Genomic DNA, 21,346 nt, shown 5'->3' on the forward strand with positions numbered 1-21,346 from the left:
TAGGAGTGCAGGCTCATCCTGAGGGAGACCAAACAGCATTCTTTTAAGTGAAGGGCTGCGGTTCTGAAATTCGCCAGGCAAGGGTAATATCCAACATTTAAAGGAAAAACTTAAATCGCTCCAACAGTACAAAGACTTGGCAAATAAAAAGACAGCCATCCTGAGCAAAAGGCTGCCGAGAAACAGTTGCAAAAACACCATATCCAAGTGGCAAATCGAGCTTTGGTGATGTTTTAATTTTGAATAAATAGCACAACATGCAAATTAAGCAATTTTTCCCCTGCAGTCAGACAAATGGAACTTCATCAGAACAACTACTACACAGTGAATGAATCTAACTTGACAGGTTGTATTTAGAAACCATAACAGTGTACACACAAATATATATAAAAATGCCTATAAATATATAAATCTGAACACTTTAATAGAATGAAATTAAAACCAAGGTTTATAAAGTGCAGGCTCTGAGAAATAGAATAGTAAAACTTTCATTTAAACCAGGGGAAGCTGTGGAGTTATTCAAAATGAAAGCGCACTTTTATCACCAAAGCTAGATTTGCCACTTTGATATTGTATTTTTGCAACTGTTTCTCACCAGCATTTTGCTCAGGATGGCTGTTTTTATTCAAGTCTTGTTGTCAGCCATTTTTGTGTTATGCTGCCTTCATTTGTAACAGTTCAAAGAATGGCTGAACAAGACCCAAGCAAAAAATCTCTGCAAGGCCAGAAAGAGTAAATTCTTTCCACAGTCTACAAGAACACTAATGCCAGTACTCAGCCACCCTCAAGCTAAATATCCAAGAACCCCAAAGTCAGGTGGACTTGAAGTTAGTCAAACTGAAGTCCAAGACAAGTGAAAACATCCTGAGAAGGAAAGGGATAACCTCAGCCACATACAGAACTTTAGTACCATTGCCTGGTGGAAGTATGTCTACAGTGTACACAAAAGCTTGAGAACTCAACAGTACAACCAGATCCTGGGAAGGCAATGCTCTTCTCCCAAATCAAACCAACGTACTCCAACTGAACTAGGATATCAAACTACCAATAACCTGATTGCTGCAGCCTCAGTTAGCAAGCTGCAACAGTCTAGCTTTTCCAGTATCAAGATGTACACTGAAAAACCCAACTAAGGTCCAGGTAACCTAGGTTTTCATAGTGGCCAACTGTCAGATGTGAGCAGGTGAGGATGAGAGTTCTCATTCTTAGGGGGTTGCATACTCAAGGTACATTAGTTTCCCTGGATGGAAACTGGGAAACTATAAAGGTCAGTGGGGAATTCTAACAGCCCTTTGCATAGCCGAGGGTTGGTTTCAGTCCTGGCTACATGTCACATTCTGGATGGGAATACGCTGTCTTTGGGCACCATGATCTTAGCACCATTATGAAGTCACCTAGGATGGACAAATGCAGTGATCAAGTAGTGGGTCTGCCACTCCTGTGTGGAAGAATGCAAATTTGGTCCCGAGCTTTGTCAGCAGGCATAAGAAAATGGACGGGTGCACTAACTTCATGCTTGCTAATACTGCTTACTCCAGGGAACACTACACACAGTTCTACCTGGTGGTAAATTGAATCTTTTCAAAAGTGTCCCAATAGGAAATGATCCACTCAACCTGGTATTTAATCTCACTTAAAGGGGGACTATCAGAAAAGTGAATGATGGCCCAGACATGTTTAAGCACTGTGAAATAAGCCAAGTGTTACCTCCTCTCCTGAAAGCTTGTTTAGCTACTACAGCCTGGATGAAAGGCCTTTAAAGAACGGGATCTGGCTTGCACCTTCTAGCTTTGAGTAATGTCAGTTCACACCAAGTTGAAATATCCCATTGGACTAAAGTGACCTTAAAAGTAAAACCAGTTATGAACTGAATCGTACACCTATCCCAAAGGCAGTTGTCCAATTACATAATTCAAAATACTGATTCATGAATGGCACCTCCAAGTTAAGCATCAGCTCATATCGGCATTAGTATCCGAGGTCTTGGAGTTAAATCCTGGAGTCAGGTTCTTGGACAGTAACAATCTATTTGAAAACACCAACTTAAATACCCCTCAGGGTTTGATCTAGGGTTTGATCTTGCACAAAACTGCAAACAGTGGTAATGCCAACAGCAAAATGGACTTAACATGAGTGGAGAGCATTTCCTGTAGCAGCAACTTGTTACAGGGCTTGTTTTACCTTTTTGGCAAGCATAGGTGCTTGCCAAAAGTGGCCCTGTTTAGGTGCAGACAGTAAATTAAAGCAAGAGGCAGTTGGAGTAACAGTAATCAATGCTGTGGCTGGGTGAGGAAAGGGAAAGAGGACAGTCTGAAAGCTCTGATGCGAAAGCTTTTCATTTTTAGTAGGAAACGAGAGAGTACTGGTAGCTCTGGACACTGCCCACACCTTACACACTATTCCATTTGTATAAAAATGGACATAGGTGTGGGGTGCTTTGCATAACTGGAATAGCATTACTGCAACTATTCACAACTTTTGATCACAGATAAGAACTGCTTTAAGTGACTGTGTGGGTGGGATCTGGCTGTATAGAAAAGCCAAGGGCAATCACAGAGCTATTTCAATCAATATGGTTTATTGGTACACAGCAACACTGCTATTGTGTCATCCACTTAGTGTAAGGTGGTGTACCTTCACGCAGAGCACATTCTACTGTTGCAGTATTTGAAGTTTGTATTTACTCAAACATATGGTCTAAATGAAACATTTAAGGCTTTTACTGTCATGGTATGGCACAATGCTCATTTTACACATGGGGACTATTTGATCTCTGTTTTGTGTAGCCTTTTGTATAATCTCCAGTATATTAACTTCCCATTATGATAATAAAATCCAATACATACCAGTAAATATTAACTGATTGAGCATGCTGTGGCTACACCACTTCAAGCAGTTTAAACTGTGCTGCAAGTTGATAATTGCAACCCTTACACTATTTTGTACTTAATTAGCTGAAAGTTGCATACTGAAGTAAAGCAGGACAGATGTAACCTATGAAAGGCTGGATCCCATTAAATTCAGCAAACTATTGACTACAAAAGTAGTCAGTGTACTTTACCCTCTTTCCCCCAGTCTAAACAGTGATGTGAAAATACAAGACCAAGTTGTGTTTTATTTACAGCTAGAACCATCAGCTGCAGCCAATAACAATATTCTAAAATTTTCTAGAATACTCCTTAGGAACAGTTCATTGCTAGGTACCACCAGTTGTACAGCTAATTGGTTGCTTAGATACTATTCTGCATTGTTCAAGCTGTTCCACAAAATGTTACACACCCAAAACAATTTCATGTAATGAGAATCAAAAGCTAGTTTTGTTCCAAGAATGGTAAATATGCATATTCTGAGAGTCATGCCCATATCAGATTCTCGTGTATTCTCTAACTGCTGTTAAAAGCCATGGGGGAAAAATGGAATTAAGGGGGTCTTGTCCAGAAAGTTTGCTATATTGAAGCAGGAGGTCAAGTCCTCTAAAGTTGGGTCAGACTTTAGGCCCCAATGGGCTCAGAGAACCATCAATTACTGAACATTTAATTTTTGGTTCCCTTCAAGAGGAACTAAAAAAACATACATTGGTGGAATTTCAGAAGATAAATACATCTCCACAAAAGTGATTTGATTCACTGTAGATAGTTACAAAAAGTACAGTTTTGTACCTACCATAAATGTAGATGTTCGAAGATCCACATTGCTGCAGTCCTTACACTTGGGTAGTCCGCTGTCCTCGGTCGGCCCGAATATCAAAGTATAAGGCTGACGTCGGTCAAGGCGCATTTGACTGACATCAGGACGTCAGGGTACAAATGCGCATGACCGACGTCATATCCTCAGTCTTTTCTTGCCCCAGATGTCAGAAGACCCTAAAAATAAAGGTCAAAAACCAAAAGACAGCAAACCAACAACCAACCATCCTAGCACTAAAAATATGTACAATATATACAATAGACAATATACACCCAATTGACCACCCAACCCACACAACCGCCTCTAACTACAGAGGGGAAGGAGGAGGGTAAATTGGACTGCAGCAATGTGGATCTTCGAACATCTACATTTATGGTAGGTACAAAACTGTACTATGTTCTTCATCTCACATTGCTGCAGTCCTTACACTTGGGTAGAATCCCAAAGCAGAGGCAAGGGAGGATGACCAAATTATAAGGAAGCAGGAGCTGCCAAAATGCCCTGCAAAACAGCAGTGGCAAAACCAGCCCTGGATTTAGAGTAAAGAGGTAGGTGATAATGCTTGGAAAAAGTATGCACTGAACTCCAAGTAGCTGCCTCCAAAATATCCTTAGTTGCCACCCCTCTCAAAAAAGCTGTTGAAGTGGCAGTAGCCCTAGTGGAATGAGGCCTAATCCCAGCTGGAACTTCCTTGCCATGATGGGAATAACAGAAAGCAATGCAAAACCCAATCCACTTAGAAATAGTTTGTTTTGACACAGGCTTGCCCTGAGAACTCAAAGCAAAAGAAACAAATAATTGCTGAGACTGCCTGAACCCTTTAGTTCTGACCAAATATCGCAACTGCCTGTGTACATCTAAAGTGTGCAAAATCTTTTCCCCTTTATTTTGGGGATTTGCATAAAAGGTAGGTAAATGAATAGTTTGGCTTAAAGCCACACTAGAAACCACTTTAGGCATAAAGGAAGGATTAGTACGTAAAGATACCCTATCCTTATGGAAAATTAAGAAAGGCTCAACTGCCATAAGGGCCTGCAACTCAGAAACCCTTCTTGCAGAGGTAATAGCCAACAAAAAAGCAGTCTTCCATGATAAAAACTTTAATTCAGCAGTAGCTGCAGGCTCAAAAGGTTGTACAGTGAGTTTCTCCAACACAAAATTGAGATCCCAAGCAGGAGTAGGAGCTCTTCGTGGGGGTCTTATATTCTTTGCCCCTCTAAGAAATTGCTTGAACAAAGGATGAGAAAACAATGGTGGGTCACAATCATAGTGAGCAGAAATTGCTGCAGCATGAACCTTAATAGAAGAGAAGGACAAACCTTTGTCCAGTAACTCAGTAAGATATTGAAGAGCCACACTTAAATTAGGCTCAGAAACATCAAAATCCTTTGCTGCACTCCAAAATAAAAATCTCTTCCATTTTTCTGCGTACACTTTCCTTGTACTAGGCCTTCTAGCTTCCAAAATAACATTCAAAACTTGCTGTGGAAGTGGAGGCCCACTATGGTTCAAAACATTATAAGCCAGGCTGTTAGGTGCAGAGAGTGAAGCTTGACATTGAGCAAATGACTGTCCTCCTGAGAACAGGTGTGGAATCGTAGGCAAAGGCCATGGAGGCTTCCGTACCAGGCTCCTCAGTAATGGGTACCAATGCTGTCGAGGCCAATCTGGAGCTATCAAAATCATCCTTGGCTTGTCTTGTCTGGCCTTTATTAGTAACTTCGGGAGGAGAGGCAGAGGCGGAAAGGCATACACATGAAGATTGCTCCAATTGAAAGAAAGAGCATCCACTCTCCAAGCTGTGGGATGAAACCTTTTTGTGCAAAACTTTGGCAGCTGGTGGTTTAGTGGGGAAGCGAACAGATCTATGTCTGGAGTTCCCCATGACACTGTCAATTTCTGAAATACATGAGGATCCAATTTCCACTCGTGGGGATCCATAATTTGTCTGCTCAACACATCTGCTAAACCTTGCCTGAAGATTTAGCTGTAAACTGAGAGCAGTCTCCCACAAAATCATCGCTTGCCTGCATAGAGGATAAGAATGTGTTCCGCCTTGCTTGTTGATGTACCACATGACAGTTGTGTTGTCTGTTAGAATCAACACCTGCCCTGGAAGAAGTAAATCCTTGAAAGCTATTAATGCAAACTGGACTGCTAACATCTCTTTCAAGTTGATATGTAGATGTTGTAGTCTGGCAGGCCACTTGTCTTGTATCCACTTTCCATTCAGATGAGCTCCCCAAGCTTTGCCCGAGGCATCTGTCGTTAGAATCTGACTCGCCTCTGGCCGGGTCACAGAGAGTCCCTTGTTTAGGTGACATTCCTGAGCCCACCACAAAAATTCCTTTTGAATGCAAGGTATTATTTGAATGACAGTGTCCAAATCCTGGCAGTGCTGTGTCCATACATTTTTGAGATACCATTGTAGCTTCCTCATATGCAGTTTGGCATTGGGAAGCACCAGAATACAAGATGCCATGAACCCTAAGGCTTGAAGGACTGTCCTTGCAGTCAGCCCGGACTGATGAGACAACTGATGAAAGTAAAGGGAAAGATTCTTTTGTTTGTCCGGGGTCAAAAAGGCCATCTGGGATGCTGTATTCAGTCTCACACCCAGAAACCACATGTCTTGAGAGGGTACTAGACTGGACTATTTCGTTCACAGAATACCCCAGGCATCTTAGCACTGCTATCACATAATCCAAATGATGAAGAAGCTCGTCCCTTCCCTGAGCCAGAATCAGGCAATCGTCCAAATAGGGATAAATCTGTATTCCTTTTAACCTGTGGAAAGCTATCACTGGAGCCAGAACTTTCGTGAACACTCTGGGCGCAGTAGATAAGCCAAAGGGCAATGCAGAGAACTGATAATGAGAAGTCCCAGTTCGAAAACGCAGATACTTCCTGCAACTCAGTCTGATAGGAACATGAAGATAAGCCTCCTTGAGATCTAAAGTTACCATCCAATGATCTTTGCCCAGCAGAGGTAAAAGCTGCTGTAACGTCAACATTTTGAACTTGGGAATGTCCAGATAAGTGTTGAGGATAGATAAGTCCAAAATTGGTCTCCACGTGTTCCCTTTCTTTGGTACGAGGAACAGGCGAGAATAAAATCCTAGGCCCACTTCTGGCATAGGGACCGGCTGAATGGCCCCTAGTTGGGGTAACAGAGAAATTTGCTTGTGAGCCTCTATTCTTTGCGGCGGAGGAACGTCTGGCATGCCTTTGAAAGGAGGCAAGGTATGGAAATAAAACCTGTAACCGTGGTGTATGATATCCAATACCCATCTGTCTTGGGTAATTAAACTCCAATTTTCTTTGAAAAGTGCCAACCTTCCTCCCAAAGGTGCTGCCAGACGAGAAGGCTCTGGCAGCTGAAAAGGTAGGTCATTGGGTCTGTTTACGAAAGGACTGACCCCTGCCCTCACCTGAAGACTGTGCAGGAGAACTCCCTGTTCTAGGCCTGAAAGAACCCTGAGCTCTGCCCCTACCACGTCTAGATCTACCCCTAGACTGGGAATCATAAGAAGGATACATCCACCCCTTAGTAGGCCAATTTCTACTAAACTTAGGAGGCTGAACCTGCAAAAAATCTTTAACAGTCTGCATAGACTTAGCCTTGTCTTCCATTTTCTTTAAAACTGTCTCAACAGGAGAACCAAACACATCAGATTGTACAGGAGCATCTAAAATCCTTGTTTTAACATGGTCAGATAAATTCTGATCCCTCAGCCAGGCGTGCCTGCGAAGAACTGACCCAGTGGCAGCCACCCTAGACGAGGCCTGTACAGCATCAAAACCACATTGCAAAGAATGCTTACCCACCTGTTCAGAAACATGTACTAAATCTTGCAACTCTTTACAATCAATACCTTCCGCCAGAGCATCAACCTTAGACTTCAATTGTGAAAGGAGATAGTTTTGGTATTTTAACATGTGAAACTGGCAATTCAAAGCCCTCATAGCTAGAGTGGAAGTAGTATAAACTTTCTTTCCCCATCTATCCAAAGCCTTGGCCTCTGTCTGAAGGAACCGGATTCTTGACAACAGAAGCCTTAACACCTTTAGGCCCCTGGCTAACAGTTTCTGGGTCTGCCCTAGGACTCTTAAAAAGATACTTATGAGCTTCAGGCACCCTGTAATATCTATCAGGTTTAACAGGAGCAGGAGGCAAAGAATCAGGATTAAGAGAAGCCTCTGCAAAAACATCTTCCACCACATCTAAAACAGGAGGTATAGCCAAAGGCCTATGCTGGGGTAAAAACTAAAATTCCCTAAGCCTTTTCCTGGAATCAGAGAAGTCCTGACCTTCCACTTAAAATGCTCCCTCATAGAATGAAGAGTTTCTGAAAAAGAAAAATCCTCAAGAGGAGAAGCAGAAGGAGTAGAATCATCCACATCAGTCAGAATAAGGAGAATACTCCTGCAAGTCTTCAGCCGAAGACTCTGAAACATCCGAAGCCTGCTCAAAACTCCCTGGCTCAGGCTCCACCCTAGGTCTCTAATCAGGAGGGGGCAAAGAACCCCTAATCAAAGTAATCAAATCTTCTGCCATTTTAAGCATATGCTTCTTGGGCACAGTTCCAGAAGAACTAGGGGTGACACCAACTGAAGCTAAACCTGGCCTGCCTCTAGGAGAAGCCTTGGCAACAGAAGGAGAGGGCCTAACCACCCTAGGAAGGGAGGGGAGTAAAGTAACCTGAGAAGCCCCTTCAGCCTGACCTGCCTCCTGAGAGGCCACATCCTGCAATAAAGTCTCTCCCTGGGAACCCAAAGAAATTGCCGGTGGAACCACCGGCTCCACCGACACCTCTAAAGAACCGGCGTCCGGTACAGACGGTTCTTCCAGCCCAGGCTTAACTGCTTTGTCCTTGCGCTTCTTCGAAGCGGGCGTCGGAGCATCTGACGGCATTTTATAATTGCACCGCTTCCCAAAGACTAACCTGGCACAATCCAACCTTCTCTTTATAGTGCGTTTATTGAATCTAGCACAAGAGCGACAGCCAACAACGTCGTGCTCAGGCCCTAAACAAGGAATACACAAAGTATGATAATCTCTATGCGGTATCTGTTTCCCACAAGAAATGCAATTATTCACTTTTTCTGACATCCGGTAAACCACTGAGGCAAGAAAAAACTAAAATAATCCCCAACGGGGTACTTAGCCAACTTTGACTCTGTCTGAAACTTCGAAAACGAAAAATCTCAGAACGCCAACCGGCACTTGCAATGCTGCTTCTGCATCGGACCATGCTGCAAAAAAAGACTGAGGATATGACGTCGGTCATGCGCATTTGTACCCTGACGTCCTGATGTCAGTCAAATGCGCCTTGACCGACGTCAGCCTTATACTTTGATATTCGGGCCGACCGAGGACAGCAGACTACCCAAGTGTAAGGACTGCATTAAATACTTAAATATGCACCTTGCTCCTTTTACAGAAAGAGCCCAGGTCAATTAAATTCTATAGCAAATCATGCTGGTCATATTCACTGAATTATTACATGAACTTTTTGAAATGCAGGTTTTTAGATACAAATAGCAAAATAAACACAACTGCAGGCATTTAGGGGAGATCTGAAATACTAAGCAGTATGAATGTTTGAATATACTAGCCTGTCATGCTATTAAACAAAAGCAAATCAGGTGCAGGGAAGCTACAAACTGTGGTAAATTAAGACTAACACTAGAAAACACCATTTGTCAAAGCTCAGTGAGCTGGCCAAATGTGTAGACATGATCTTACAGACCTGACAATTCCATAGATGGCCCTAAATCGTTTAAACCTACACAAGGTTAATGCTTCCTCTTGGTGCTAAATCTCAATACTGTTACAGCACCAACTTTAATTGCAGTTGATTTCAAACTGCAATCCTTGTACGCATCACCTTCCCACTAATGGTAAAGAGCACACTACATAAGCAATCTCATGACATTTGGTAGCTCAAGCAGCGATATCCTTCAGTCTGTTTAATGCAGCTACAGCTCACCTCCCAAGTTTCTATTCTTCAAAGACCTGGATATCTACTAGACTTGTACTCGGTGTAGAAAGGCCTTTCTGATCTCCATTGCTTTAGCAAAGGAACACCAAGAAGGCAATTTGTTTGCATGCTATTCATCACAATTTTAAAAGGTCACCATCTTCTAAAAATATCCATTTGGCAGCTTTGGCTAATAAGTAGTTTCTACATGTTATAGTGAACTATTTAAAATGGTTTCCCAAATGAATGTCAGATGTAGTATTAAGGCATATAACAATGACTGCCTTTGCCCACAGGCCTCAAATCTACACAAACATACAAAGGACCTAGTTTTCCACAGAAATGCTGATCAGCTCAAGGTGAAATTCAAAACTTAACTTGAATGACACCAGTTACTTACACTTGTCAAAAATTGTGAACAAAGCCAAAAATAACTGGGGGAGGGAATAAAGATCCAAAATAGGAAATTTGTACTCAGTTGATAGAAAAAAGTTTCAATCACCACACATTATCCAATGCTTAGCATTACTGACAAATCAGACGAAGGATTAGGACCGAGCAAAAATGAAAATCAAGGATTACATTTACAATTCATTCCATCAAATTAGAGCATCACCAACATGCACTGACCTGAGCTTCTCTCCCTGTTTTCAGCTTTATCAATGATACCTAGAATGTTAAGGATATGATATGAATCAGCATTGTGAATACATTTAATCAGTTTGCAGAACTAGACTTTGTTGAAAGGATAGTGTTACATGTAGAAAAAATTCAGCTCGAGTAAACACTAAATCACTTGTTAAAGTAAATTCTACAAACTAATCTGACAGTAAAAAAGCATAATGGAAAACATGTTAGACAATTCTGTCATTTACTTGGTGGAGGAAGTTAAAATACAGTCACAGGTAGCAGTAATTAACAAAAATACCATGTTCGAATACTGACTTTCAGTGGTGGCATTGCAGTAGCGTTGTGGCCTCATAGTAAGATGCTGTCTGGTTTGATTCTCAGATAGGGAGTCTTCTGCGTGGAGACATGCGTGAATGGGCGTACCTTCTTTGAAGGTTGTGTCAGGGCTGGCAACCACGGCACGTAAAAAATCAATTGCCAATCACTAGCGTACCAGAGTTCTGCTGTGGCGACCCCTAACCGGGAAAAGCCGAAAGATACAACCTGCCTAGCTACCAAATCAGAACTGGGTGGCGTCTGCCTTTGTTAAACAAGCAGCAAAACCATTATGGCAACAAAATTAATCTGAAGTAGCTTTAAACTACAAATGTTTATCCACAGAATTCCATAAAGTAAAACTCCTCCCACCATACATGCAGTCTTCCATTTTGGAGTGAAGCCCTTACAGGCTTTTTAATGTGGCAGTACACAATCAGGCCACTGAAACGGAAAGCTTTAAAACCTTGAAAGCAGTTTCAGTGGTAAACCACTCAAGTCACTGTTTGCTGGCTTTCAGACATTTAAACTCTACAGTTCATACAAAAACCACCAGCTGGTTAAACCCATGGGTGAAATCCTTAATATCTGAAATACAGGGAATGCACTCCTGAAACGTACATTTTTGCCAGCCTTTGTGAGGGTATAATAGATTCAGCAAGTACATTCCAAAAACATGCAGCAGACTGACCGGCCACAGGCAAGCACTCCGGTGTGTGTGGTACAAAATGATGAGCAAAGCTCACTACCTGGGAGGTGGGAACAGCGGTTCTGGTTACTTGCGACTGACCCATGTAAAAAAAAATGGGAAAGGTATTTATGCTGAATGGAAGACACTAGGCCCCCTTACTGAAGGGTCTACTGTCCAGTACCAACTAGGCAAGAGACTGCAGTCTTCACTATTAAATGCCCTATAACTTAATCATGCTTAAACCTTCGAATTAGCAGCTGATCTGTGACCACCACTGCCACATTAAAACTTGGGCATTTACACTAGAACAATCCTATTGTGGGCAAATTTCATGTAGTTTATCTACAAGTGCAAGTTAGCCCATTTTAAGCATTTCTTATCTACAGCAATAGAAAATGGATACACTTCACTAAATACAATTTGTGGAAACAGCACTTATGCTGGGAAACTTATGACATTGCTTTTTAAAAAGGTAGTTTGCCAGACTCTGGTATGAACACCTAATGTCATAACTGCTGCGCATTTGTCACTTAGCAAAGCACTAACTCGCTTGGGGCTAGACAGGTGATGAGCCACTTGTTTGCTTAAGCACTGTTGAAGTTATGCCAATCCTTAAACTGCTCTTTCCAAACCCATGTGTTACTTAGTTCAGTACAAAGTTGACATCCTACAGTCAAGCATGGAAAACTGCACAACTACTGAATTCTCATTCAACCTTACCAGCCAATCAGTAAAACAGTTCACTGTACCTATCCAGACAAGTCCAAAAGGCCGTTTCAGGTGTACTTTCCAGTCCAACTGTTGAATCTGGGCATTTTGAGGCAATGTTACAATTGCCTCGTACACAGACAACCCTCTCCTCCCTCCACCAAACACTAACATGCGAGAGATGCAATTATACAGCCAAAACGGAGGCGATTATACAGCCAAAATGGAGGCTAAGCTCTCTCAACCCAAGACTGGACCAGGCAGTCAAGAGGAGGAAATTACTTGCATCACACCACCAGTCTCGCATAGACCTATGAAACCAGCACTGGCAAAAAACACAAACTTGGAGGCTCTAAATAAAAATCTGCAAAAGCAACAGACAACCAAAGCAGACATCCAAGCAAAAGTTATGCTGTTATTCTCTTTTAGGTAGACAGGTCACATATAATGTAGTATTTTTTAGTACAATTTTATATTTTATATATATTATTTACATTATAATTATCCATCTTTTCAAGATGGATTATACAACTTGTATACAACATGAATTTAGATGCACAGTAATGATTCTTTCAATTTTTATGTATCTATACAGTTTTAGTATACAATATAAACTAAGAACATAGCAAGTTTTTTATCATTGTATAGTTGATATTTAGTTAAGTATTAGATTTGGATCAAATGTAATATTTTTATTGTATTGTGGTCAATTACACAATAGTTACTCGTATAACAGTATTTAACAAGGTATTTTACAAGTTCGTTGTAAAGTAGTAGGCTGAATAGGAATTGGAGGTATCTAATTACTTAATGCCAGCCCACATACTAATTGAATAATGAGTGTAAAAGGCGTTGGGAGTAAACTTTTATGCATTGTGTTCTGATGAAGTCATTTGTACATTGATGAAAGCGCTCAACATCTTCGTTTGTGGTCAAAATAAAGAGTACTGTTTTGGTGTAAGAATCCAGCCTCTCCTGGAATAATTTACTGCCTTGGTGGTTTACTTTTTTTATTGATTAACAAAGGTAGTCAGGTGGATAGACTGGTTAACAGTCAGGCTAGAAACCACCTTGGGCATAAAAGGAGGGATTAGTTTGAAGAGAAACCCAATCCACATGTATGATAAAAGGCTCTAATGCCATCAAGGCCTGCAGCTCAGAAACTCTTCAAGCTGAACAGCCAAGAGAAAGGCAGTTTTCCATGAGAGAAACTGCCAATCTACTGAGGCAGCTGGTTCAAAAGGAGGCAGAGTAAGTTTCTCAAATACGAAATTAAGATCCCAAGCAGGAGTAGGTGTCCTGAGAGGCTTTAAATTACTAGCTCCCCTGAAGAATTGTCAAGGGATATGAGAAAATGGGTTGCTCAAAGGAAAAATGAGCAGAAATCGCTGAAGCATGAATCTTGACAGAAAAGGAAAGTCCACCATTAAGCAAGTCTGCCAGATAGTCAAGAGTAGGTTGAGAAGGGTCATCTCTAGTCTGCATCCAAACTGAGAATCTTTTCCACTTATCTGCATAAGATTTCCTAGTGCTAAGACTCCTGGCCTCACAAAGGACCTCAACCACCTGCTTGGAAAGGTTTAAATTATGGGCCAAGCTGCCAAATGCAGAGTCTGAAGATGAGGATGCAACCCCCCCCTCCTGAATCAAGAGATCTGGTATCGGGGAAGATGCCAAGGCGGAGACTGGGGGAGACTGAAGTAATGGGTACCAATGTTGCCTGGGCCAGTATGGAGCTATGATGGCCCATGATTTTTCATCCCTCATCGTTAACAGCAATCTGGGAAGAAGAGGCAGAGGAGGGACTGCATAGATTGAGAGCTGTGTCCAGGGGAAGGACAGAGCATCCACTTCACAAGCTTTGGCATGATGATCCCTGGTACAAAAGGTTGGAAGAAGGTGGTTGGAGATGAGATCCACCTGAGGAAACCCCCAGGGCTGAATGATGCGCTAGAAGATGGCCTTGTTTAGTTGCCACTTGAGGATCCAGGACCTGCCTGCTCAACCTGTCTGCCAAGGTGTTTATGCCTTCCTGGAAGAAACTGAGCTATCAGATGAATGCCCATGGAAGCTACACACCATAGTACCATGCTTTGTCTGCACAGGGGATAAGAGTGGAGTCCCTCCCTGCTTGCTGATGTACCACGATTGTGGTGTTCTGTCCTGACTAGAAGAGTAACAGAAAAGATGCTCGAAAGCCATCAGGGCCTGCTGGGCTGCCATCAATTCCTTCAGATTTATGTACAAATGAACCTGTTGATAGCTCCAAGTCCCCTGAATACATCTGCCCTCTAGATGTGCTCCCCAAGCATAGTCAAAGGCATCTGGTGAGAGCCTGGCTGGCAGGGGGTGGACAAAGGCAGGCCTTTGTTCTGTGCACAGGCCGTGGCCCACCAAAGCAACTCAGTCTACAGGCAGGGAAATCTGAAGTATCACGTCTAAATCCTGAATGTTGACACCAAAGGTTGAGGTACCATTGTATTTTCTTCATATAATTGAAGCCATAAATCCCAGGGCTTGCAGACACAGCTGGGTCATGCTTGCCAAATTCTTGAAGTAATTTGAAAGATCTATTTGTTTCTCTTGAGGGAGGAATACCATCTGGGCGGCTATGTTCAGACTTGCTCCCAGGAATACCATCTCCCTGGTGAGTTCCAATTACTGCTTTTCGTTGCTAGTGTAGCCCAAAGAGGTGAGAAGGTTCTTTACAAAGTACAAATCCTTTTAGAAGTTGCTCTGGCGAGTTTGTCCAAAGACAATCGTCCAAGGGTAAATGTGAATGTTTGTCTGCATAAAGACATGACTGGAGCCAGGCATTTTGTAAAAACTCTGGGAGCAGTAGACAAGCCAAAGTGTAGTGCAGAGAATTGTAAGTGCCTGTTCCCCACCCTGAAGCGAAGGAACTGCCTGCAGATTTCCCCTTATTGGGATGTGCAGATAAGCTTCTTTGAGAACCAAAGTCACCAGCCAGGAATCCTTAGCCAGCATTGGCAGCAACTGCAGAAGAGTGAGCATTTTGAACTTTTAGTTATGTACTTACCATAACGACAGATGTATGTGATCCATCTCGCCTACATTCATGACTGATGGGCTCTGTGCAGAGAATCTGCTCCAACTCTGCCGATACACTAGCACGAAGTCTCTCATTGGCTGGGCCAACTCCCTTATCCCAGGATGCACCACGTCCAAACCCCCAGATCTTGTTTGCCCCACCACCACTCACGTGGACCACTCCAATTGTACAATAGTATTTCCTCCAGATCCAACAGGTAGGTTGAAGGAGGGCGGGTACGTAAGAATGTAGGAGAGATGGATCACATACATCTATTGTTATGGTAAGTACATAACTAAAAGATTTAATGCGATCCTATCTCGCCTACATTCATGACTGATGGGACAGTGTCCCTAGCACCTAGATCCTGGGAGGCTCACTGGAACACACTCCTGAGCACTGTGGAACCAAAGGACGCCCGACCTCTAGAGGCCACGTCCAGTTTGTAATGAGAAATAAAAGTATGTGGAGAAGCCCAAGTGGCCGCTGGACATCTCATCCACTGACAGTCTGGCATGAAAGGCCACTGAGGAAAACAACGAACTCCACAAATTACTTTTAAATCAAATACTGGAAACAGCTGAGTGTCCAAAGGTCGATGTAGAGGATACAAATACTGGTCAGTAACCACGCAAGGACCACCAGGGTATAAAATTCAAAAACCAAAATTTATTGAAGCGCTTTTCATCTGCTTAGTGAGCAGACTTCTTCAGAATAAATTAGACTCATCCAACCTACTACATTTAAAACCCTAATTGGTCATCAATTAAATATAAGTGTTAATTGCAATCCAATATAGGCGGAAAAACTGTAAAAACCACCTCAGCCTATTTACATGTTGTTACTTCTTAAAATACACAAAAAACAATCACAAACCTTTTCAAATGTATGCATGTGCAAATCTAGACGTACACCAACTTTAGAAATTACGTAAATTGAAAATATGTAGACCTATTAAAAAATAAACACATATAATAATAATATAATAATGAACATTTGAAGTACACATAACAGCCTTATAAAAGTACTTGTAAAAGTACTTGAAAAATCCTAAACAGAATATACTCTGAGTGGAAACTTGGTCAGTCATAGCCACCCACTTAATTCCTTATCAGGGTGATGTATATAAATGCACATGTCCAAAAAGGTAAATATATTTAACAAATTCATATAAGTAAATATCCACCCATACAACAAGTAAAACTGTATAAAATCAAAATATGTTCAAAAGGTGCATGTACCTATGTCTACCTTTTAAGACTCAAAACACTTAATAAACATGAAATTGAACATGCTTCATTAAGACCTGGAAAATTATAAGCCTCCAACCTTATCTGCCAATGTAATTCAAGTGCAAGTAATTTTAGTGATGCAGGACCACCTCTGTTGTCCCAAACTAGCTGGTCTATTGCTATAAATTTAAACTGATGGGTCGGGAATTCTACAACGTGTTTGTCAAGGGCGTTGGTTGATTTATGTTTCCTTATAGCGTACTGATGTTCGTAAATACGCTCCCTAAACCTACGTTCAGTCTTCCCTACATAATATGCCAAACAATTTTGGCATTGTGCTAGGTAGACTAACATCTTAGAATTACAGTTATTCCTGTGTTTTAGTTTAAACTCTTTTTTGTTGATAGAAAATCTACAAGATTCGATTACATTTGTTAAAAAATATATTTACCTTTTTGGACATATGCATTTATATACATCACCCTGATAAGGAATTAAGTGGGTGGCTATGACTGACCAAGTTTCCACTCAGAGTATATTCTGTTTTGGATTTTTCAAGTACTTTTACAAGTACTTTTATAAGGCTGTTATGTGTACTTCAAATGTTCATTATTATATTATTATTATATGTGTTTAATAGGTCTACATATTTTCAATTTACGTAATTTCTAAAGTTGGTGTACGTCTGTAGATTTGCACATGCATACATTTGAAAAGGTTTGTGATTGGTTTTTGTGTATTTTAAGTAGTAACATGTAAATAGACTGGTGGTTTTTACAGTTTTTCCGCCTATATTGGATCACAATTAACACTTATATTTAATTGATGACCAATTAGGGTTTTAAATGTAGTAGGTTGGATGAGTCTAATTTATTCTGAAGTCTGCTCACTAAGCAGACGAAAAGCGCTTCAATAAATTTTGTTTTTTGAATTTTATACCCTGGTGGTCCTTGCGTGGTTACTGACCAGTATTTGTATCTACATCGACCTTTGGACTCTCAACTGTTTCCAGTATGAAAGGCCACTGAAGTTGCCATAGCCCTAGTAGAATGTGCTCTAACTGGAAATGGAAGGTCCCTTCCTGTTTATGCATAAATAAATGAAACACAATCCCCAATCCTCCTAGCAATAGTGGTCTTAGTTACTGGTTTGCCAATCCTGTTGTCTGCAAAGGCCACAAACTGGTCTGATTTCCTCTGCTGCTGTGTCCTATCCAAGTAAAACCTCAGTTGTCTATGTACATCCAACTGATGAAGCCTGTATTCTGCCTTGTTGGAAAATTTTGGAAAGAAAACTGGTAGCTCTATAGATTGATGCAGACAGAGTAGAAGAAACCTTCGGAAGAAATGACGGGTTTAGTCTTAGACACTAACCTTGTGAAAGATCAGATAAGGGGGCTTAACAGAGAGGGCTTGAAGCTCCGAAACTCTTCTGGCTGAAGTAATAGCTACCAAGAAGGCAGTCTTCAAAGATAAGAACTTTTGCTCACAAGTGGCCGCCAGCTTGAAGGGATGAGACGTCAAGGCTCCTAAAATTATATTCAAATCCCATGGCAAAACAGGTTGCGACACCGGTGGGCGAAGCAACCAAGCTCCCTTAAGAAAGGCCTTACACAACTTATGACTCATGAGTGAAGGCTTAAAGGCAACATGATAATTAGAAATTGCTGCCAATTGGACTTGGTGTGGAGACAGCGGAACCCTGTTTAAAAAGAGTTGTCAAAAAATGTAATACTGCAGACACCAGGGCCGTCAGAGGGTCAAGGTTATGCCACTGGGCCCAAGTGGCAAACCTTTTCCATTTATTAGAATACATCCTTAGTGGAAGCTCTGTGAGAAGACAGAATCGGGACCACCTCAGGCAAAAGGATATGCTGTCTGACTAAAGTCGGAAGTGGAGCAGCCAAGCAGTTAGCTTGAGAGTTCGCAGTGATGGATGGACCTCACCGAAGAGTCAGGAGGTCTAGAATATAGAGTCCAGAAACCAGGAATCCTTCACTGCATACTTCCGAAGGAAAGGAAACTAAACTTGGCGGGGCCAGTGTGGTGCGATGAAAATCATGTTGCTTCCCAAGCAGATCGCCTTCTGAATCACCTTTGGTAGTAGTGGGACCGGAGGGAAGGCGTAGAGCAGACCGGGGGGGCCAATTGTGGACTAGAGCATCCCTGGGCGACTCCCCTGGGGGATCAGGGAGAAGAAATTGCTGCACTCAGTGTTCCAGGGGCTGGCAAAGAGGTCGCAACAGGGAAGCCCCCACTTGAAGATCCGAGACGCTACTCGGTCGTTCAGGGACCACTCGTGAGGCATCAGAATAACTCTGCTCAGCCTGTCTGCTATCACATTGGACTTCCCAGGAATGTGCGTTGCCACTAGAAATCGCTGGGAAGCGACTGCCCAGTTCCAAACTCTCATGGCTTCTCTGCAAAGAGGATAAGACCTGGTTCCTCCCTGCTTGTTCAGTTACCATACTACCGCTATATTGTCTGAGAAGATTGTGATGGTACCCTTGGGAAGAGAGCTATGAAGTGCCTGCAACGCTAGAAGCACTGCCCTCATTTCCAGGACATTGATATGCAAGTGGGTTTTGTGATCTTGCCACGTACCTTGAACTGTCCTGTCCAGATAATGCCCCCCACCCTATCTGGGAGGCGTCCGTGGTCACTGTGGCAATGGGGGAGGGGGCAGAAGAGTCACCTCTGGTTCAGGTTGGGGGAGAAGAGCCACCAATGAAGATCTCGCCGGCAGTTTCTGTAATGAGAATCTGACAGGACAAGGGCAGATCTTGGTATGACCACTGGGTCGACAGGAGCCATTGGAGAATTAGCATGTGCAATCTTGTCAGAGGGACCAGAAGAATGGCGGCCATCGACCCCAAAAGCTGAAGGACCATCCTGGCAGGGGCTTTGCTTTGGGGTAGTAAGGCTAGGACTTGGTCCTGTAGTATCTTTATCCTCTCTGATGGAAGGAATGCTCGCATCTTGACAGTCTAGCTCTGCGCCTATAAAGGTAGCATGCTGTGATGGCAGCAATACAGACTTTTCCCAGTTGAATATAATTCCTAACAGATGTCCCAATTCGATGGTAACACTCACGGCTTGAATAAGATGCCTGGTGGGGGCGGTGAGGAGCCAGTCTAGATACGGAAATACCTGGAATCCCAGACGTCTCATGTGAGCCGTCACCACTGCCAGACATTTGGTAAACACCCTGGGGCTGTGGCGAGACCAAAGGGCAGGGCTCGGAACTGGAAGTGACTGGCTCCTAGGCTGAAGCGTAAATGTATCCTGGACGCCCTGTTTATCTTTATGTGATAATAGGCGTCCTTGAGATCGATGGAGCACATCCATACTCCTTTTTCCAGCAATGGGAAAATGGATTGCAACGTGACCATCTGGAACTTGGACTTCATTACGAAGCGGTTTAGGTGGCTGAGATCCAGAATAGCTCTCAAGTCCCCTGTTCTTTTCGGCACCAAAAATAAAGTTCCTAATCCGGTCTGGTCTGCGGGGACTGGCTGGATAACTCCCTTTCTGAGCAGCTTTGCAACCTCTATGGCTGCTTGATCCCGTTGACTGGGTGGCACGTCTGGGATTTTCCTTAAGGGTGGAGGGGGATGGATAAAGGGAATGGTGTAACCTCAGGTGATGATACGAAGCACCCACTGATCCTGAGTGATGGAACCCCAGGCCCTTGGATGCATAGAGAATTGACCCCCGACTGGCTCCGGAGATGCAGTCGGGCAGTCCCTCGGGGACACTGGACGGAGAAACTACGAAAGGATTTGCGGTCCGAGTTGTGGGGGCCTCTGCGGCGACGTCTTCCAGAATAATTCCTCCCCCCTCTGCCCCTGGGGGGGGTCACTGATGGGCAGGGAAAGACTGTTGGGACTTTCTGAACCACATCTTTCCTCCCCCTCTGAGCCTTGGGGTAAGGTCTCGAGGGAAGCGAAAAATGGGCCCCAACGGCAGACAAAGTCTTACCCTCCTGCTCACATCTAGTGTGTGTGTCTTTCACCTTGGGTCCAAATAGAGAGGACCCATCGAATGGAGCGTTGCTGAAGGAAGACTTGAAAGCCTCCGCAAAGTGACAAGTGCATCCAGGCTTGCCTCCTAAGGGCTACACCCGAACTCGCTGCCCTACCCGCCCCTTCAGCTGCATACGATACGAGCCTCATGGACGAGTTAACAATGGACGAAAGGGTAGACAGCTGGGCACTGACTGACTGCGTCAACGCCTCAGGAACATTACCTGACAGGGTATCTCCCAACTCCTTTATGAGATCCCTTTGGAGCCTCGTAAAATAAATTCAGCGACCGCAGTGTAAAGGTCGTTGACGTCAGGGTACGCTTCCCGTACCTATTCATGCTCCTGTACTCCTTGTTAGGAGGATGGATAGAAGTAGATGCCTCTGCCACATCTTGCTGGGTGGCAGACGCCACCACCATAGCATCAACCGGAACTCCCTTGGTTAGAAACTCCTTGCCAGGGGTTGCGGATAAAAACTTGGGGCGAGAAGGAACTGGCTCCACAGAATCAGGGTGTTCCCACACCCTTCGACAAATAAGGTCCAGTAACTCAAAGGGTAGAGACAACCAGGAGGCGGAGGGTTGGGCTCCAAAGGCCTTGAGGAAGACAGACTCCTCCACAGAAGGGGTTTTCGATGGCCAGTTGCCCCTCTGCCTCAAGATCTCCAGGATATCGGAGAACGAGTCTGAGGACGACTTCGGGGACCCCCTCCGCATCATCAAGGTCAGTGTCAGAGGTGACAGACTCATCTGGGGAGTCTAAGTGCTTCCCCTTGCACAATTTGTTCCTGGGGGCTCCTCAGGCACGAACTCTGAAGGCTCCTCGGAAAAAAGGGGACCACACAGAGGAATCCTCAGGCCTAGGAGCCGTGCTGTGCGAAGACAGGGGGCACCAGAAGCTCTAGTCGCCGTGTCTAGGGAAGGAGTCGCAGTTTCAGGTGAACTCACTAGAGACTTGGCCAGCGAGCTCCTCAGCCTCGAAGGCGGGCCCACCAGAATCTGAGGGGCCCATCCCCGAGACT

The 21,346-nt window shown here is 43.4% G+C and overlaps 1 protein-coding gene across 1 annotated transcript in view; it reads right to left on the bottom strand.

The window, feature by feature from the left end:
• CAPRIN2 (caprin family member 2) overlaps positions 1 to 21,346 on the bottom strand; it is a 1,868,571-nt gene that overhangs the window by 992,984 nt on the left and 854,241 nt on the right. Inside the window, exon 8 of the mRNA XM_044087251.1 lies at positions 10,302 to 10,340. Coding sequence (XP_043943186.1) covers positions 10,302 to 10,340 — 39 coding nt within the window. The remainder of the gene's footprint in view (positions 1 to 10,301; positions 10,341 to 21,346) is intronic.

This window comes from Protopterus annectens, chromosome 11.part0, assembly GCF_019279795.1.
Source record: "Protopterus annectens isolate FY-2018-M chromosome 11.part0, PAN1.0, whole genome shotgun sequence".
Taxonomy (NCBI): Eukaryota; Metazoa; Chordata; order Ceratodontiformes; family Protopteridae; genus Protopterus; species Protopterus annectens.